This window comes from Uloborus diversus, chromosome 2 (genome assembly GCF_026930045.1).
Source record: "Uloborus diversus isolate 005 chromosome 2, Udiv.v.3.1, whole genome shotgun sequence".
NCBI classification, from domain to species: domain Eukaryota; kingdom Metazoa; phylum Arthropoda; class Arachnida; order Araneae; family Uloboridae; genus Uloborus; species Uloborus diversus.
The window spans coordinates 124,527,016-124,548,301 of NC_072732.1; the positions used below are offsets into that span (position 1 = coordinate 124,527,016).

At 34.2% G+C, this 21,286-nt stretch overlaps 1 protein-coding gene across 1 annotated transcript in view; it reads left to right on the forward strand.

The window, feature by feature from the left end:
• Positions 1-21,286, forward strand: part of LOC129216523 (uncharacterized) — a 51,848-nt gene that overhangs the window by 5,652 nt on the left and 24,910 nt on the right. Inside the window, exons 3-5 of the mRNA XM_054850737.1 lie at positions 673-815; positions 3,845-3,972; positions 8,512-8,536. Coding sequence (XP_054706712.1) covers positions 673-815; positions 3,845-3,972; positions 8,512-8,536 — 296 coding nt within the window. The remainder of the gene's footprint in view (positions 1-672; positions 816-3,844; positions 3,973-8,511; positions 8,537-21,286) is intronic.

Consider the following 21,286-nt stretch of genomic DNA (forward strand, 5'->3'; position numbering starts at 1 on the left):
TAGATTAATACAGTTTTCTTTAGCAAGTGAACGAACAGCGTCTTCACCTTTCTGTAATAAAATTTGAGATAGTTCTTTCTTGGAGCATGGTTCGAGTAATAAGTATTGATTTATATTATGTCTTAAGTATATATTGCATTTTTTTCACTTGTGACATTTACTGAAAAAATTTGCTTACCTTGGTATCGCCGAAATTTTTTTGTAAATGTTTTGTAAGCATGTGTGAAGCCTGAGTTCAGTTTCTACTATCCCCTGACATGCATTTTCAATAGCTCTTTTATACAGAATATTCGATTTACCAAAGGAAGTCAGATTCAAGTCACAGTGGTCAATAGATTCTACTGTAATTTTAACGTAACTTTTTTAACTTGATGCTATGCTTTTAGCCAGGGGTGCCCTGAAGGGAGGTCAATGACCTCCCAAAAATGAGCTTATTCGATAAACTTTTCTGAGAATTGGGCAAATGTGGGAACACAGCAGCAATATTGCAATTTTTAAGTTCCCGAACGGCCCGTTTCATTCGATATAATTGGGTGCTTACCCCATTTTTTAACATTTGGCAAAACTTCCGAATTCCATTCGGCAAATCGGAAATTTCTGAAATCCCAAAGTAAGCAACCTTTAAAATGTCTACTTTCGTGAGGTACTCATTAAATACTCCATTTTATCCAGAGTGCGCAACGAAACGATAGAATGTTTGGAAGATTTTGAAGACCAATGCCTGAACGAAGATAACAAAGACTTTGGCAAAACGATCAATGATACAAAAGCATACGTTGACGAGATGTGTACTCCAGAATCGGATTTCATATTGGGTAAGAAAGTTTGAAATAAACTGTAATCTATTATAATAAATATTGTTTGAAATGTTTTACTTAATGTATTTCTGCTAGAATAATTGTTTGTAGTAATAAATCAAATGCTCAAACTATTTACATAGTTTGTAGGGTGACAAAAAGTAACTTAGGCACACATAATACACCATAACTTTAATGCTAATGAAAATATTACAACCAAACTTCAAAATAAATATGAATACATTATTTCGTCTAACATTTTACAAATTTTCTAAGCCTTTCTTTAGCCTTAATACAGAATTTAAAACGTGACTCAAAATTTTCAGCTATGGGTCGCAACAGACTTGCTATTTCATCCCATTCCTTGCAAAAGGATTTCTTTAGCGATGCCAAAGTTTTAGGAAGTTTAGCACACATCCTTGTCTCCAAGACCCTTTTGCATTGTTGAACGGTGTCAACGACCCTAATCTAATGGTTTGGGGTAGGATATGTGTTAGTTGGAAGATATCACTTGCTGATCAGGGCATAAAATTAGTCGAGAAACGTATAGCAAAAGCATTTTGGAAGATGTTATCTTACCTGGGTCACAATAGTTCTTTGGAAACAAAAGATGGACCTTCCAACAGGATTCCACGTCTGCACACAGAGCTAAAGGCACTCAAGACTGGTGCAAGACACATTTTCGGACTTCATTTTAGCTCAGGAATGGCCACCGTTTACCCCAGAATTTGAACCCAATGGATTATTCTGTTTGATCCATCGTAGAGAAAAGAGTGTGCGCTAACCCTCGTTAATCTTTGGCATCCCAAAAGAAACCCTTAAACAAGGCATAAGATAAAATAACCGTGAGTTGCGGCCCGGAGCCGAAAATTTTGTGACATGTTTAAGGCTCTGTACTAATCCTAAAGGTAGCCACTTTGAAAATTTGTAAATTGTCACTTTCTTTTCCATCTTTATGTATTGATTTAAATCAGGGATTTCTTAACTGTTTGGTTTCGCGGCATCCTTTGAATAATCTATTATATAACATACGTACAAATACCATGGACACTTCGCGGCACCCTTCGCCTCTCTCAGTGGCACCTACTTTGAGAATCCATGATTTGCGTCCGTTTTGGTAAAGTAGTGTGGGAGCGAATCATCTCTCTGCTGGAAATCTAAATTCATGAATATGATGAAAGTTGACACATTCCAAACATGACTCGGAACTTATTAAAAATGTAATGCTGTGAGAGTGGAGAATGGGGAATTCTGGCTACTTGAAAAATTTGTTTCATAAGAAAAAATAATCAGGGAAACTCGCCATAAATTCTATGGCGAACTTGGTGCTTTTTCATTGCTATAATTTATTATAGCAGATTACAAAAAAGCACATATTGTACTCCCAATAGTAAACTCTCGAAGCCTTGCAATTTGAAATATCCCTTCCATAACTTGAATCATATATATCTCAAGGTTTTAGCTGGTTCTTCGGGATTTCAAGTCATCAAGAGTTGGCTGTACGTGGGAATACACTGTGCAATAAATTATGAAAATACGATACTTCTGTGGACAGGTAAAGGAAAGTAATAGTTACGAAATTCAAACGTAATCGTTCCCTTTTTTCTCAAGAAATTGAATTTTTTAGTGATTAAAAATTCATATTTAGTTTTTAAAGTCGGTCTGAATAATAGTAATAAAAATTAAAATAACCACCTTTAATTTGAAAAATAAAGGGGTGGAACAACTTAAGGTAAGAGCTTTGTGAAAATACAGAAGATTAGTAGCAGCCTTAAAGCAGTATTAACAAAGTTCCGTCGACAACTAAACGAGCCTGTTCCCCTATTCCAACATCGGCTTTTTAGAATCTGAATCTATATTCTTTTAATTAACAGACTGCCAATTGTATCAATCATACCTTTAATACTTACAGCTGGTTTCTAAACACAAAGTATGCCTCACTTAATCTGAAATAGATACGTAAGAAATAAACAAAGCAGCAGCACCTTTTAAACAATAAAAAAGCAGCTAATATATATTAGTTTCTCCACAAAAATTTCTATTTTGATTTTTTAAAAACTATTAGAAGTTTTATCACAAAGAAAAAAAAATAGTTTGAAGCCCTTCTATTTGGGAAGAATAATGCGCCACGGATTTCTCTCCCCCTCCCCCCCGTTGCTGAAAATTAAAAAAATAAACAAAAAATATAAAAATAAACTTAAGAAAATAAGTAAAAAGCGATCTAAAATAAATTTTCATCAAAAATAAAATAGTTTGCAGCTCTTTCCATCCATTAAAAATAAATCGCCCAGAATTTCTTTTTATTTTCCGTTGCCAAAAGAAATATATATATATTAACTTTTTAAAGAAAACAATAATGCATTATAATAATATTTATAAATTATACATTAATACTATGAGTTAAATATTATAACTATGCATTATAATTAATTCATAGTAAGTACATTTACGCTTTGAATTTGGTTGGTTTCTCAGATAAAAAGGCTAGAAATTATACCGTATGCGTTAATGTTAAAACAAATTTAATTGTTCAAATATACCCTTAAGATAACTAAATCTGAAAGGTTATCTTTATGTTCTCAAGATCTTTTTCCAACAAACATTTTTATTAGCAAATCTGCCTTTAAGTTTGGGATGTAAATTTGCTTTAAATTCCCTCGAGGGTGCCAGTGTTAATTTTTTTGGACTTTTCAAAATTGAACAAAAAATTGCTGATATCAAAAATCAAGTATTGGAATGAAGTGTCCTCGCCGAGCTCTTTCGGACAAAAAACAGTAATTCTTTGCCGGACTACTTAATTAACTTATTATGGGGAGGGGATACGATAAACATTTTCCCCATCTCAAAACCACTTTCCAATTTTTCATTAATTATATTTTTTGACGAATTTTGGTTTTCAGCATTAAGCAGCATCTGCATTAAAGTCTTTCACGCTTTTCCTCCAAAAAAGCATAAATAATAAATTTCGTGAAAAGACTTATTGGAAAAAATGCCCATTTTTATTGATTGTAGTTTAGGTTACCTGGCTCATAAATATCTTCCAACAGGTGTCAGAAAGAATGAAAATTGCTTCAAAAGTTCAAGTACTAGTTTTGAGCAATGCCTAAAGACTAAGATAACTCCTCAAAGCATTGGAGATAAGGAAGAATCGCATTGGAATGCAATATGTTGGCAAGTATTTTGTTTTTTGTTAAACGAAATATATTTTATTTTTCAGAAATCCCTTTTGAAAAGAAGTTTTTTAAACAAAATAATTGTAAGTTGCTCCCCTGTCACCCGCATGCACTTAAATTTCATTCTTTATAGTGTTCGTTTTAACCGATTCATTTCTATAATTATAAAGAATGAAATTAATGAATATGACGCGAATGTAATTTTCTTTAGTTTAGGGAAAACAACTGTTTAATCAGACATATATTTATGAATTTGTATAAGGGAATTTAAAGCCCAGATATTTTTTTATTTCTTCATAGAATACGAAACCTGATAATCGCCTGTTTTCTCTTTGTCGAGAAAAGTCTTAATACCTTTTATGGATGTTCAGGTACCCAAAAAGGACTTTATTAGGAAAGGATCAGATGCGAAAACGCGCGCAATATCCAACTGTAAAAGAGCTCGATAAAACATAAGTAAAAAAGTGTCTGAGATTCAATGACTAACTATAACCTTCAGTGTTGGCAATTTGCAAGCACCTATAAAATTGTGGTCAACCAGTGAATTCTGGCAATCTCCGCTGTTCTTTTCTGGCAATGACTTATATTTACATTGTGCTCTTGTAACTGCATTTTGTACTCGATTCTTACAAATGTGATCTTTTAGGGCATTGGAAAATCCTAATCAAATTAGAATTTTTTCTCGCCGCAGCTAAAAAGGAGATTTAACAGAACCTTTTATGCAAAAATGAGATTACTGGCTGTCAACGCAGGAAATTGATCACCTTCTTTTAAAGAACTAACCTTAATGCTCTATGATTCATTAAATACGTTAAAATCAAAAATAAAGTAATGGATTATATTACATGCTACTGCCTTTTTAATTTAAATGCACAATTTACAAATGTAAGATGCTTTCGGAACATAGTTCTGTTTATATTGGCAGGACAGCTCATTTTGTTGTGCAGGTTCAAGATGACTAAAAATTTAAAACAAACTATGAATGGGACACTTTTATGATTTGAGTTTTTAATTTCTACTGCAAACGAACACAAATTAGTTTCAACTTTTTTAGAAAAAACTTAAATGTTTCGATTTGTTGAACTTGGCAACATCTGTTAGTCGGGTCAGCAGAACGGAATTTTTGCGTATAATTATTTGAACCTGCGACAGTTGTGAGTTCTCCTCGTTCTGAGAAACTTCTTTTTTTTTTTTTTTTTTGCTTCTTTTATAATTTTTTATTGGTTATTGAAATTTCCGGTTTTATACTGCAACGAAACTATAGTGCTCTTTCTAGGCACTATAACGAAACTTCATTCCTTCAAGTTTGAAAGTTCCCTTTTCTGTATTTACTTTATAAGTATGGGCAAGAACTTAAGAATGCATAAAATAAATGTATAAAAATATGCATTTTAGAAGTAACTTCATATGCACTTGCATAAGGACATGTACCCATTTCTCGTTGGTTACCAATTTAATGTGTGTACAACAGGGGGCCAAACAAAGATTTTTTTTTCCTCACTTCACTTAGATTCCATACTAACAATGGGGAAATGTTACAATTTTACTTTTTTTTTTGGCGCCTTTTTTCAGCGGGAACCAAAAAAGCAAGCCTGTGCAATTAAGCTAACTTACAATAGATAACAAAGACGCAAAGAAATGAAAAATCGAAAAAGTTGCTGTTTTCTTAGAAAAGTTCTTTTGGAATTCAGAAATTCGCTATCTTTATGAACTTGGATAAGAGGTACAAATGGCGTTGTTTTTCCTAGTCATGAGTAGTCATAAAAGAATAACAAAGATGCAAGAACGCAGTTAAAACTAACTTCTTCTGACCAGGGAACGACTCGAATAGTGAAAAAATGAAAATAAGTTTGAATAGGTAGTAAAGGCAGTAATTGAAAAAGCATATTTTTTTTTGACGTAAAAATTAATTGCCCTTGTTTTTCAGTTATGGATATATAAGGTCGTCAAATCTGCCGAAACTTTGAGAAAAGAGCAGAGTTTAAAAACTTGGCGAGAAACTGGACATAACTCTCAATTTCAATCTGCAAATGGCAGGACATCCATCTGCAAAGCGTGTGAAAGAAGTATTCCATTATTCACCGAAACTAGCTAAATTTGTCGACTTTTCTCAATTTAGCTAGACATTAAGATCTCATATTTAGAAAACTAGAACATGAGGGCAAAAAATTTATCCTTTCAAAAACCTGTTTTACTAAATTCTTTAGCTTGATACTTACTTAATTTTTCTTTTTTTTCATTATTATACTATCGTATTTTTTCTTGGTGCTATATAGAACCAGGAAAAAAAGTAATTATGTGGAATTTTTTTTCCCACTAGCCCGTTTTTCCATGAGCGAATGATGAGCAAATATATTGCTGTCCTTTTGTGTTCGTTATAAGCTAGCTCTACTGTATTTACAATTTGTATAACACAATATTGGTTTTCTGATAATAACCGGTTTGTTTATTGCAGAAATAATTTACCTTGATGACAATTTTCAAAACTTCAATTACTTAAAGATGTACTTACATTTAATTACTTGACTGAGTATATTAATTTATCAACTTTTTGATCTGAGATTTGTAAAAAATATTTTAGAAATTACCATTTTTATTTCAGCGAATATAAAAATCTTGGAAGTTGCGCCAAAGAGGCAGTAGAGAACACTTGTGATGTCCAAGCTTCAGAGTTGATATCTGAAGAAATACTTCATACGCATGGGGCTGGGTTAGAGACTCTGTGTAGCGATAATGTTGACCAGTGCTTAAATTCTGCTCCAAGCAGAAAATTTTCTGTTTTAGTAATGTTTTGTTTTGCTGTTGCATTTTCAGTTACATTGCTTTAAACTATTTGTGATACTGTTGTAAATAACTTGATTAAGGTAACTTGTTAAAAGGTTTGTTTTAACTACATTGTAAATAATCATTTTAACTTTAATAAAATTCATTTATACTTTTACTACGAGGATCTCTTCAATTTTTTTTAGCTTAACCGCGACGTACTGCAACAAACTAATGCAGCGTAATTTTCTCTATCATGAAATAGAGAACTTAATTCAGATCCAACCATTGAGAAGATATCAAATTGAGGGAGTGAATACTTTCATTCGTAAAGCAAAGACCCAAAGTCACATGATAAATTTTAAAGCATCGGAAGAAATAAGTTTCTTTTGCTAGTTTCACATAAAAAGTATCAACCCACTAGTCGTTGAGTCACGTGACTTGGGGCCTTTACTTCAGCTCTTGCTTGTTCTCTCATTTACTAATTTCTGCAGCAAGGGTCCAACCAGTTAACAGTTAAAATTAAATTCGGTGCTGTAGATGTTGGGAGAGAAATTTAAAGCAAAACTAATTACAACTTCTTACACTTATAAATTTTATTACTTATAAAGTTACTGTAGTGTTTACAAGAGAATTTTACTGTCTTGAAATCTTCGTAACTTTTATCTTTGCACTCGATAACCCAATGAATTAAAGATTTGGCTAGATGCAGTAATAAGAAATAGTACCAATGTTGGAAATTAATTACTATCCTAATGCAATATCGCCCAAGTGAAGCTTTTGATAAAGCATAAAAATTTAGCATAGCGAGTAATAGAAAGAATAACTCCAATTATGATACTCGTTGAAATAGTTTGATCAAGCGTAATTGTAGAAGCAATGCTTCATAATTCCTTACTTCTGAAATCTTTTCCTGTTGCTTAACATGGATCATAAGAAATCAAATTATTGGCTTGATAATATAAGATTTGTTAAGTACAACGATGAAGACACGCTTGTCAGCTTTACTACTAAATAGTTCAACGCTAAAGCCTAAATTATTGACGCCTCGGCTGATGGAATTTGCGAAACCTGTTTTAGAAATTCTTGCATAAAAATAAACATTAGAAGGAATGTTTCAAACGGAATACGCTCGGATAAAAGAAAACATTTTCTTAAAAAGAAATAGATTTTTATCTTATCTTACTATAGTTTATTTGACACGAATTAGAAAAGTCATTTTAAATGCCGACTAAAAGACTATGGGGAAATCAATCGAGCACCTCAGAGTGCCATTGGAAATTCAGAAAAAATCAATACGTAATGGTCGGCCTACTCCTTTAAGCACAATTAGGTTCAAAGAAATGTTTATACAGAGTTAGCATTAAAGAATATTCCGGTTCTAAAAATTTTATATTTCATGAACTATTACACTTAGCACTATAAATGATGGATAAAGATAAAATGAAAGTTTTTTTTTCACTCGCAAATGTTCGAAGTGTGCATCTTTCGTTGTATAAAATTTACTAAAAATAGGACGAAACAGAGCTTCTGCCATTTAAGGATGGGTGTTTCCAGTTAACTGAAAAATAAGAGGAATGGCAAACTAAGAGTAGAAAGACGAACACACCGCTAAAAGGGAAAAGATTTATTACTAGTTAAAAAAAAAAAAAAAAAAACTCTCGCTTTACTGCTATTGACTGATGGTTGGAGATAGGTACGTGAACTCGGGAATACGTCATATTTGATTTTAAACTAGAGTTATGTTATTTATATGCTATTTTATGTCTTTGGAGTAGACTTCTGGAGATCAACCAAGCACTGGTGCGTTTACCCTACATTGACAAAAAATTTGTAAAGGCACAAGTTATAGGTAGTTCATGGCTACAGAACAATTGAATTTCAAAATTTTATTCGTGACAATCGGGCTCCTATCATGTATTTGAAATGAAGTCAAACAGTATTTACATTGATTTTCTCCATTTAGGAATGACAGAACACGAAATGGGATCATGTATAGCGTGGGGATTCTATCTTCTATTTAGAGAGGAAAAATAATTTAGTATGTACTTGTTTCTTTAAGGAACTCGGAAAGTTGTACATAACTCGTATATAAATATTAAATCATCCCTCCGAATAACATCTAAGAACATTCTTAATAATATCCGATTAAATGCACCAGCATTGCCAATATACTTTTCAGACATAAACCACCTTTTTTAAAAGTGAAAACTCTTGACCAATTGTAGTTTCAGTTTTTGTTTCATTTTAGTTTCGCAATATCTTGTTACTAAGTGCCACCTGAAGAAAACCTTAAATAATTACGTTAAAGATGAAGTTCCAAAATGCCCAATGTCCCTCCAAGTTCCGGGTTTGTTTCTATAGTTCAAAATTTGTGGGATTTTGCATCTGTAACTGGTATTTTCTCCATGGTGCAGTCCTAGAACAGAATACGTCATGAATCGTTCTACTAAGACCCCATTACACTGTTCAATATCTCGGAGGACAGGGAGGATTGGAGATTTCTCCTATGAGTTATCAATTATTCAGATACATAATTTTAAATAACGCTTTTCACGAACGTATAAACGTTATTTGCCATTTTATCACGAACAACACTATTCTATGAAAACTTCTACAATTTTAATCGTTACAGGTGACAGCACCGTACATTTAGTACATTAAACTTAAAATGAATTCGTGTGGGAAGTTTTTTTCAGATGCAACTGCAACAATAAGTTTTTTGCAATCAGAACACAAAGTTCATCAAATGCAGTGATTTAAAAAACTGTAAACTAAAGTCATACCCCAAATTGGTACATAGCAGATTCAAAATTTTTTCCTTAAACTTATAATTATTGAACACATTTCTAGGCCAGGAGAGTGACAGGAAAACCTTAGTACAAACTTTAAAATGATGTATCTTAATTAGGTAAAGAATTAAAAACATTTAAACAATGCTATCTTATCCTTACATAATTTATTAGTACTCGTTTAATTTGTACAATGTTAATGAATTTTTTAAAAATAGTTTAAGTACATTTGTAAAAAAGATTCAGACATCTCTGGAGAGTGACTTTCTGAAATTTAAAAATTTTCTTTGGAGAAAAATAAATGAGTTATTTTTTAAATACAAATGGCAAGAAGTTAATAAAAAAGTGTGTATATCGGTTTTAAAAAAATCTGGGACAAGCAGTTCTTTTGTTACTCTTCCCGGTCATGACATCGTTAGGTTATTGCAGAATCACCTCGTATTCTATGATCAAAACCACGTTTTTTAACCTTATTTCATATTTGTTACTCACCCTCAAATGAGCCCTTCATGAGCTTTGTGCATGAAGTAGATGAAAGTCGGAAACGACGTTTAAAAGCACAAATAAAAGATTGAAAAAGTTTAAAACACAAACATGTTTCAGAGGCATAGCCTCCTTTCTCAGTGCAAAGCACGCAAATGGGCCATTTGCTTGCTTTGCACTGAGGAAGGAAGCTATTTCCTCTAAAACGTGTTTGCGTTTTAAACTTTCCAATCTTTTATTTGTGCTTTTAAACGCTGTTTCTTACTTTTTTATACAAAGGATATTTTTGCTTCAAGGTCATCCGCCTTCTTTTCGTGGTCAAGCTATAACGCTTCCATTTGGACTGTGGAGTGAAAGAAACTGTACAGGACTTCTTCAGGAATCAACCACGATCTTTGTACAGACTAGCTACTACTAGCTGTAGGCTTCTACTGAAAATATGACATCTGTTACGCTCATAGCGGTTTGTTTTGATTTTAATAAAGGAACAAGCGTGCTCCGCCCGCTGCGGTGGCCGAATGCCGTCTGTGCGTCTGCGGAAGACGACAGTTCATGATTTTGATGCTTTGACCAAGGGCGGATCCAGGCTCCGGTTAAGGGAGGTGTCACCAAACGTGTACCCACAAACAACGGTATCTTGGTGGGGGCCGGGTAACAACATGGCCATCAAAAAAAGGGGGTTTCTTCGGTCTAAATTGTAGTTTTACCATATTTCGTTTTGTATGAAGAATCTGAAAATGTTGGTATTGAAATCTTGTGCTTGTTTCTTTCTTACCAACAAATCGTTGTTGCATTATTAGCATACAGTGGCTCCCAAAAGTGTTCGTACACTTTGAAATTGTTTAGTAAAACCAAAATAACTCGAAACTGAATTCGAATATGAAGTCCAATATTTTTTCACATCATTCCTTTATCATTCTAAATACAACCTATTGGTTTTTTCAAAATATTGACGGATCTTCTTTTTGAAATGGCTCAGAAAACGAAGATACAGAGAAATAACACGCCACAAAAGTCATCGTACACTCAAATATTTTCGAATAAATTCATGATTAAAATTATCATATGCCGTTTTATTAATATTTTTGCATTGTGTTGACCCTTATAAGTCATTTGGCTTTACTTTTTTGTTAATTTATTCCTTAATATTGTGCTTATTAGTGTAAAATGGCTGGTATTCGTAAAAAACCGCAAACACCATTCAAAATTTGATTTTTTTCCCCACAGTAGTGGTAAATTGGTTTGAAATGTCTCTAAATTAGTTAATTTATTTGTTTGTATAGTAAAGTGCTTGATAAAATGCTTTAAAGAAAGGAATCGGACCGAAAACAAGGTAAGAAAGGGTCAACCGGCAAAGTTGACAAAGCGTGATCGGAGATTTAAAGTTAAAAAATTTATGAAAAACACACATTTGAGTGCTGTAACGTTTCTGCAGCATTAAATGAAACATATTACATTTAATTTTCACCTAAAATTGTTCGCCAAGCTCTCTGATTAGCTGGATTAAATGGGACCTCTTCCCGCAGAAATTATCTTGATCGTGCGAAAAACAGAAAGCTTACGTTTTTCGTCGCAAAATCAATTATAAATAAGTTAAAAACGTTTTAGAATCACATCTTACTTACAGATAAAAATTAATTCAACATTTTTTGTTAAATTGTTGTATAACTGTAAGTATAAGAAAAAATTAGGCACTTAATCTTAAGAACTTATTTGGATCAGTTAATCAGGACGGTGGAGGTGTTCTAGTGTGAGGGTGCATATCAGCATCAGGACTTGGTAGTTTGTAATTTTTTGATGAAATAATGAATCATGCTGTTCCTTTAAATATTTTAAAAACCAATTTTGAACTCTTAGCCAAAAATTTGGTTATTGAAACAACTTTGTTTTTTATCAAGATAACGATAAGAAGCACAAGGTTTTCAACATTTGCGTCTAGTGCCACGAAAATTGTCCTAAAGTTTAGAAAACACCCCCTAAATCTCCAGATTTTAACTTAATCTAATGTATTTAAAGATATCTGGAGGCTAGATTACGAAAATAGGGCTTTAAAACGAAAATAGAGCTAGAAACAGGAAGACTCGAAGTGTGGTAGAACACTTACTCTGAAATTACGCAAAAAAAAGAAAGAAAAAGAATGAAATCTATTCCCAGACGTTTAAAAGGTGTTATGAATACTGTATGATATTCTACTAATTAATAACTTAATCAAAAGTTAGATTATTCAGTAATATATAGACATTTTATAAAGTGTACGAAGACTTTTGTAAGATAAAATTTCCGGCACTTTTTGGTTTTTGATTAAAAAAAAAATTAAATTTTAATATTTTTTAAAAACTTTTCATGTAGTTTTGTTAAAAATTGATCATAGATCTTATAATTAAATACCTATTCCGAAATATTAATTCTAACCAATTGATTGGGGACTATTTCGTTGAAAGTCGTAGGTGTACGAAGACTTTTGGGAGTCACTGTATATAAAACAAAAAATACAGTATGCTTCTAAGAAAACTATGTATATTCTAACCGTTACAATTTTTAAACTTTGTGGAGGCTTGATTTTTCTAATTTGAACTAGGAGCAGCAGCAGTCATTTATGTTGGTCAACGCACTAGATTATACTAAAATGAAAATGAAAAAATTATAAATCGAACAAGAATTTCAAATTGTACAAATACCATACTGAATAGTCAGTAGCAGAATTTAGGGGAAGTCCAGGGGGTTCAGACCCCTCCCAAAGAAAAAATTAATGCAACTATTTCATTTAATTTTTTAATTGACTTCTCTTTTACATAAATATAAAACTTTCAGTCATGAAAAAGAACACAAAACACACAAAGCATATTTGATCAAAAGTATTTTGTTTGCTAAGGAAGTACAATAGACTCTCTCTATTCTGAACACTCATTGGACCGAACGAAAGTCTTCAGTTTAAGAGGGTGTTCAGTATAGGGGGAGACGAAAGTAATGCACACGTGATTCCCGGGATCATCAAAATGTGTTCAGAATATCTGGGTGTTCAGGTAAAAGAGTCAACTGTACTTCAGAAGTCAGAGGCCAGAGCGGCAGAATACATTTAATTCATCGAAGAACCTAATACCGCGTTTCGTCTGTTAATTCCTCTTTGAGAGAATCAACTATTAACATTTTAAAATAATGTGTAGCCTAGAAGAGTCATTTCTATCCAAGAAGCTATTTTGGAAACAATAGATTTATTTCTTAGCTTATAAAAAAACGTAGAATGAAAAAAATCGCATGGTAGTTTCTTGGCTAAGCCATATAATATTAATAGAAACGGCATTTAGTATCAAAATGGTATGTCATCTGCATCAGGGTATTAAGAACAAATCGACAACTACTTTGAAAGAAATAATTTCTACATAAAATAAAATGTAATACAATACTACTAATGTAAATATACTACAAACTAAATACAATAAAACTTACACATTATGAAGGTATGATTTTCTTAGTTACATAATATTTTATAGTTAACACATAAATTAATTTATAAAAACTCAAATGAAGTATGGGTATAATTAAAAACCTTACCCTCGTGTTATAATCATTATGACAATGTTTCTAATTGAAACCGCTTATTTTATAGCATCTCGGTGAAATTATACAGGGTTTTTAATAGGGGAATGTGGGGCAAAGTGAAATAGTTAACATGACTGAGCTTTTTCAAAATGAACAAATTTGAAATTTGTTTTGAAAATTACAGTATATAAAGAAAAAACATTGTATTTTATAACAAAACTTGCATTGAAACCTTATTTTTGATTTTTGGCAGTAAAATTGTTTTTTCAAATAAAAAAGTGGAAAATGTTCACTTTTTTTTTTCCATGGGGCAAAGAGAAAATTGAAATATTTTTCGAATGAAATATGTTCTATTCGATTGTGAAAAATATTTTTGATCAAATTACTAAGTAAATAAAACGTGGGTGATTTATTAGATGATTGAATGAGTGACTTTGACTAATTGTGAGAAATATTAAAAACACAAGTAAACTAAATATTAACTAAATAAATACTGCACCGAATATTGGAAGGTCCCAATTCATCATTCGATAATATCAAAATAATTTTTGAGTTACAACAAAATATTACAATTTGAGTATCATTTTTTAAAAATTGCTTGTATTATCATACGATTAGATTTTCGGAGGTAATTTTTTCTTGACTGGAATAGACTACACATGACACATCTTACTACATAGTTATTTTTATGTATTAAAAAGTAGTTAAATTAACCTTAAGGGATCCTAAAAAACATTTGAAAATAAATTCATGAAAACTTTGTTACGAAAAATAACATTGGTGAAGGTGAGCGCTTTTCAATTTCCGGGGTCCTCTCCAAACATTATTTTAGTATTTTTGAACGGTTTTCTTCCACACATTTTCTCATAAGACAAAGTTTAACTTCCTTTTTGACTTCTTTGCGAATCTAGTGATTATGTGGTCAATGTTTACATCAATGTCTCTGTGGATATTTAAGAAAGTCCCACAAGGCGTTCCTCACATTTTTAGGCTCTTAATCAGGTTTTTAAACGCCGCAATGTCGAGAAGGTTCGCTCACTTGTGGCAATACTAACTGGCAATGTAGCTATGAGTCGAAGAAGGCAATTTATTCCAGGATACATGTCCTTGTCACATTCTTCGATAAGTTTTATGATACATGGAGGGAAATCTTTAACTGGATTTTGATTCTTTTCCCGTGTCCACTTCGTGACCCACAGTTGATATTCAACTTGCAGCGATGATGTATTTATTAACTGGCAAAAGTCCTTTATAAAAATCCCCCACTTTGTGCAAAACTTCGTTATTAGTACCTGCTAGCAGAGTTTGCGGCAAAAATGCTTTAATATTGAAAACTAACCACATTTCGCCAAAATTGTCGAAGAGTGTCCGTTTTAATGAGAGTAAAAATCCTTTTTACAAGAAAAGTTGTATCCGTGACCGAGTTTGAGAGCCTCCACTTTAATAAAGGGAAATTTAATGTTTTAATCCTAGAAAATGGAGGAAATAAAAATAAAAAAAAAAAAACTGTCCGAAATGAGGGGTGTACGTTAAGCGAGGTTTCACTGTTTTACGAACACTTTAAAGAAATTTATTTTCCGCCAAACAACTCTTTTGCGAATATTAATAGTTTATGTGCAAATATAGATGTAACTGCAATAGAGGTTTAGCAATGATCTGTTCAAACACTATATTCCTCTTTTTAAAAAAATAAATAAAAAAAACTAAAGAATTCCAGGTTTTTAAAGAAAAACCTATTTGCCAGAATTTGTTTACAAATATCCAACAAAAATTACTTTAACCCCTGCCCCACCCCCCTCTTTACTTTTTTTTTTAAAGCAAAGCCTCTACATTGTCTCGTTTCTTAGACGTACCAGGTATTTTGTGTGGAGATATGCATTGCAGTCTATTATATATAACTGCAATATGTTGCTTCAAACTGCTTAAAGCCAGAGCTCTCAGCACGAAAATCTTTCTAATTTAAATACAAAAACGCTTCCCCCACCCCACTTGTTAAGAGGAGTAGGCTCATGATCTCCATGACCCCCCCCCCCTTGGATCCACACTTGCCCCTCCCCCCTTAATTTTGCACTTGGATATAGTTTCAATTTGTTCATAAAGTGGCTGATCCTCAGTTTCTCTTTCGAAAAAATCTGTAACTGGAAAATTATAAAGGCTTTGTTGGGTTATGTTTGGTCTAACTGGGGGGGGGGGGGGTCCTGACCCCATGGACCTCCGCCTTGACCCACACTTGCCCCCCCCCCCCATAATTTTGTGCTTGGATATAATTTAAATTTGTTCACAAACTGGGTGGTCCTCAATTTCTCCTTCGAAAAATTCAGCAACAGGAAGATTAAAAAGGCCCTGTTGTGCAATGTTTGATCTGGCTTAGGGGGGGGGGGTCATGACTCCCATGACCCCCCCATTGAATCCGCGCTTGGCTTTGACCCCTGGATGCTCGGCTCCTTTAGGTTTAGAGAAGTGAGACCAGGAGGAATGACTTACCCTTGATGTCGTCTGTATCTATCGGTAGGACTCGACCGATGCATCGGCCTGGCCGATGCATCGGCGCCGATGGTTCAACAATTTTGCAATCGGCATCGGCATCGGCATCGGCCGCCGATGCTAACTTGCAGGAAACATCGGCCCATCGGCCTTAAAATACATCGAAAAGCCGATGAAATTGGCCGATGTTTTTGAAAAAAAAAAAGGATCTTTGTTGTTTTACTTTTTAATACAAAGTAAAGGGAGTTATTGTTTTCATATAAAGTTGTTTACTTAAATTTCAATATGAATTTCTTATTTAGTCACACCTGAAAGAGTTTTTAATACTGCATTCAGGTACCAAACAAGTTAATTATTGCGTTGTTTCTTGCGGCTGGATGTACGTGTGTATCTCTCATAAGTCATAACCCAAAAATGGTAAGCTGTAGAAGGCTAAAATTGTGCATGTGGGGTGTGCGTACGTTCCAGTTGTGCACTTCCCTTTTTTGTTTTCGATCGGGTGTTCTAAAAAGCCTATTTACTCATCTTTTGTGGCTATTTATTACTTATTTCAATGGAAAACTAATATAGCGTCTCAGACTGACGATCATTTGGTGATATATTGCCGAATTGGAGATTATGGAAAAAAAATTTGAGATGGCGAAACCGGTTCTGTTTCATTTTGTTAGATTCCCGTTGAACCGACGGTAATTTTCAGTTTTTCGATATTTGTAATATGAATCACAGTAATGCATTCTTTTCTGTATCGCTTCGGCTGAATTAAAAGTTTGGGGCCCGTCGAAATGCATTTTGAGGCCCTATTTCTCTATCACAGAAGTTGTGAAACATTTATCATAAGCGTTTTTGTAACTCTTACGGTGCTCCTATGGTTATGGGGCTTCTCGCGCAATTGCAACATTTGCTGTGTTTAAAATTCGCCACTGCACGTCAAAACAAACTCGGGTGCAAGTTTTAAAAGGGTTTTTCAGCTCAATGTTTATGATTGTTTTGAACTCTATTTTTTACGACTATTTTCTGTATTTCCGAGAACGCTTGCGTGCCCCTCATCCCACTCCCTCAATTTCTGAAATTAAACTCTAGTTGTACTTCTTAGTTGCTTAAAACTAACACTATTCATAAAATTAAAGATATTTTTTTCAAGCTTTATCTATTGTTTAGGAAGAATTTAGAGCATTAATGTAAGAAATTGATTAAAGACACTTTGAATGGTGACGTAATTCGGAAGTCAAAGGGAGTTTTGAATTTTTTCTTCGATAGTGCTGAAGTAGATTCAGAATCTCTCGAAGCGTTGTTGGTAGCGTTTCTGTACTAAAAAAATGAGGCCGAACTTGTGACCGAAGTTTAATGTTGTGAGTTACTCCAAAATCAGAGGGTGACCCTCCTAACCCACCTTCGTCGTTTCAAGTATTTCTTAAATATTTAGCGATTATTTATTTTGGTCAAGAAATGTCATTTTGCGTATTTCTTATACTTGTTTCACCTATATTTCGTAATGCACCATCTTCTTTGCATCAATAATAGCTATCGATTTTTTTTTCTGTTGTAAGTAACTATTTCTATGTATTTATATAAAATCAATGAATGAGTTATTTTCGTTTTCATCATATTTTTAATAATATGTTATAGAAAAGTTTCAAGGATTTTCTATTATGCAATTTTTTAAATTTCAGAAAATTATTGTTACTTTGAAAAGTTTAATTTGAACTTGTTTGTAGTGCTTCATGAAAGATTAAACAATCAATTTGTTCAATATTACGTGTGCAAACATCAGATCAAGTAGTATATGTATTCAGTTATTAACTTGGTGTAAATATTGAGTTTGTTTATTGTAGCTGCGTTTTAAGAACCTCGCTCTTTTCATGGCTATTTCTTTTTTCCGCATAATTTATGTCACTGTTTTGCTTTTATAAAAAATGCAAACTTTTCTATTCATAAATTTTAAATAAGTATATAAATATTCCTATTATGATTTAACATTGTAATTTATCTGTTACCTTTTTTGTTTAATTTGATGACTAAAAAATGTCTACGTGCAATCTTTCCACTTTAATTGTGTAATTTGTTGACGGTTTCATAGTTTTATTCTTAATTTTTTTTGAATGATTAAACTACATAATTTAATGTTTTTTAACTTTGTTTAATGTACTTAAATCCATACATTATTACAATATTAATGAAATCTTAGTGTTCAATATATATATGTTCAATTTAAAAAAAAACAAAAACAAATCAATTGGTTATCAAACAGTCTCTTTGTTTTTCTTCTTTTTTTCTCTTGTTCTTTGTTTTCCATCGTACAGCAGTCAAAAAAGGAGAAGCATAACTACACCCTATACAGATTGTACGTATTACGATCCAAAAGTTCGGGGGACAAGCTGTATAAAATCTTACCCAGAATAGTTCACATTACCGAAGCACATCCACCTTCAAAAGGTCACCTTGAGGGACTATGTACTTCTTCTGTCAGTGTTCATATAACTTTTGGAAACACTTCTGGAAGCCATTTTTGCTAAGTTCTGTGATGCAGAAGAAAGCTGCGTCATTGATTTTTTTTTTTTGCTGGGAACAGGTAAAAGTCACACGGAGCTAAGTTTGACGAAACGTTATGTTATTTGTTTGTCATATCAGAGTATTGACCAATCGAACCGTGCATCCTCAACATGAAAGTCGCCTTCTTCCCCACGATGAAATTAAAACAGCAGCACTAGAGGCCTTACAGGAGGTTGCGATAAATTTCTTCCAGGAGTCCTTTTAAAAGTTATACGAACGTTGGCAGAAATACATAGTCGTTTAAGATGACCATTTTGTAGATAGATGTACTTCGGTAATGTGAACAATTCAGGGTAATATTTTTTTAGGTACATATGAATGTACTCATAAAATAGAAATTTAGGTAGAAATCTGATTTTTTTTTTTTTTTTTTTTTTTTGTGATTACAATTCATTATTCGTAGAAAGGAAGTAAAGTGAATTGAATCAATCAGTTAGGTTCCACGGCACACAGATTCTGGGTTAAATATCGATTTATTTAGTTATATCTATGTACACAACAACTATCCACATATGTACATATGACACGTTGATACCATATACGGTGCTCAGTCTTTCACGGTTTTTGTAAATCCACCTTGGGGACCCGGGCACTACTCTCCCGTTCGTAACAGTCCACCTTTACGACGGGCACAATCTCTCCCGTCTCTACAGTTCTCTTTCAGGATCACAGGCCCAACTCTCCCGCTCCTAAAGTTCAGTTCGGACCTCGCTTGGTCCCGTAGAAAAACCGGCAACCTCCGCGACCGCAACTGTGTCGCTCTCTCTTCGATCTTCTCCCCCGTCTCTCCGGTGGGTCCTATTTATAGGGGGTGCCTGACCTTCGGTCAACACGGAGGGCTAGGGGACGCACGTATGCAGTTTTTGGGTCTCGTAGCCCCTTCGCCCTGTCACGTACGTACCTTCTAGGTCACGTATGTCGTGCCGACCTAGGCCTAGCCTGACACAATGATCCTTTTAATCCCTGACAAACTTATAAATTTATTTCTGTTAGATTTTTTTTGAGCAATCACGATTGCTTATTGTTCCAGACCTGCCAACTCTCCCGTTTTTCACGGGAGACTCCCGTTTTTTACTCCATCCTCCCGGTTGTACGTTTGAGTATCCATTTCTCCCGTTTTTTTACTCTTTTCGGGTGTTTTTTTCTTTTTTTTAAAATTAAACTTAATTTTTTTCCTTAAAATAGTCACTCACAGCCCTAATAGATGGCCTGACTAGCAGAGCAAACCTGCACTGCTCAGTGAGCTTACGTTCGACGAGCACGACCGGTTAGTTAATCACGTGACAGCTAATGGTCACGTGCTCCAATCAACTGCTTAGAATGGTAACGGATGCGGTAACCGGTTGATCACAGAACGCTGCAGTTAGTAACCGGTTACTTACCGGTCGACCGGTGAGGTTCGTCGAACGCAAGGTGAGCGGCAAACATTCGATGGGTGCGTTCGGAGTGTCGACCGAAATGCTTCCGGCGATGGTGTTTTGGTTTAACTCCACGTTCGCACTTCCACTTCTATCTCACGCATGCGCCGTTGCTGTTTACGCGGTACCGTTCAGTTTCAGAGGCATGCTAACTGCGCCGCGTGTTTTCATCTTGTTCCTTGATCTACCGCGTGCGTTGTAGTTTAACATTCATCTATAGCGATGTCTGAAAAAATGAAATATCTACAAACTTATAAGAGCTATTATACGAGTGAATTCTCTTTCATGAAAAAATCAAATAAATACTTGTTATAACAGTGTTTTTTACTTATTATAGCATCGTTTAAAATCTCCCTTTTTCTCCCTTAAAGCTTTGACTGGATCTCCCGTTTTTTCTTTTCATAAGGTTGGCATGTTCTCATTTGACTGTCCTTGACGTTACGCTGATTTTATTCCCTCCCCCCCGACTCTGCAGCACTCCCGCCCACCGTCCTCCGCAGGCGCGACTCCTCCGATCCTGAGCAATGTCCCCCGAAATCCACTTCTCCTGGTCGGTGGCGTCTATGTCCTACACACGCTCATACACACACACACACACACACACACGCTTTATGTGCATACACAAGTCTATGCACACACAAGTCTACACATGCACAAGAACTTACACATGCAGAGAAACACACACGCCTACGTGCATGCACAGGTCAACGCACACATAAGCCTTTACATGCATGCGCGCCTACACACACACAACTATACACACGTAACCGCCCAGGAGAATGGCAGGTTTGGGGGACAAGAGCAGTTTCTAGAAACAATAACTCCAATGAGTAGGGTCCTGTCGCAACTGGTGATTGCGAAAAACTTAATTAAAAATATCAGAATTCAAATTATTATTTTTTTTTTAACTTTTTTTTTTGCCATCGGCCAACGGCATCGGCCATCGGCAATCGGCCATTTGAGGGAAACAATCGGCCATCGGCCATCTGTCATCTTTGAACAATCGGCCAACAATCGGCATCGGCCCATCGGCCAAAAAATGCCATCGGTCGAGCCCTATCTATCGTTATAGTACTAACTTGGCATACATTAACAGTTCGGAGGAGATAATATTACAAACACAGACACACACGCACAAGTTTCAACAGCGTAGATTCTTTTTTAAATCAATTTGTTCACTTTTCCATTTGATCAACTCTTGTACAGTGACGAGTCTAGGCGAGAGCAAGTCTTTGCCCCGGGCAGCAACATCTGGGGCCAGTAAATTCGCCATTTTCCTGTAGGTT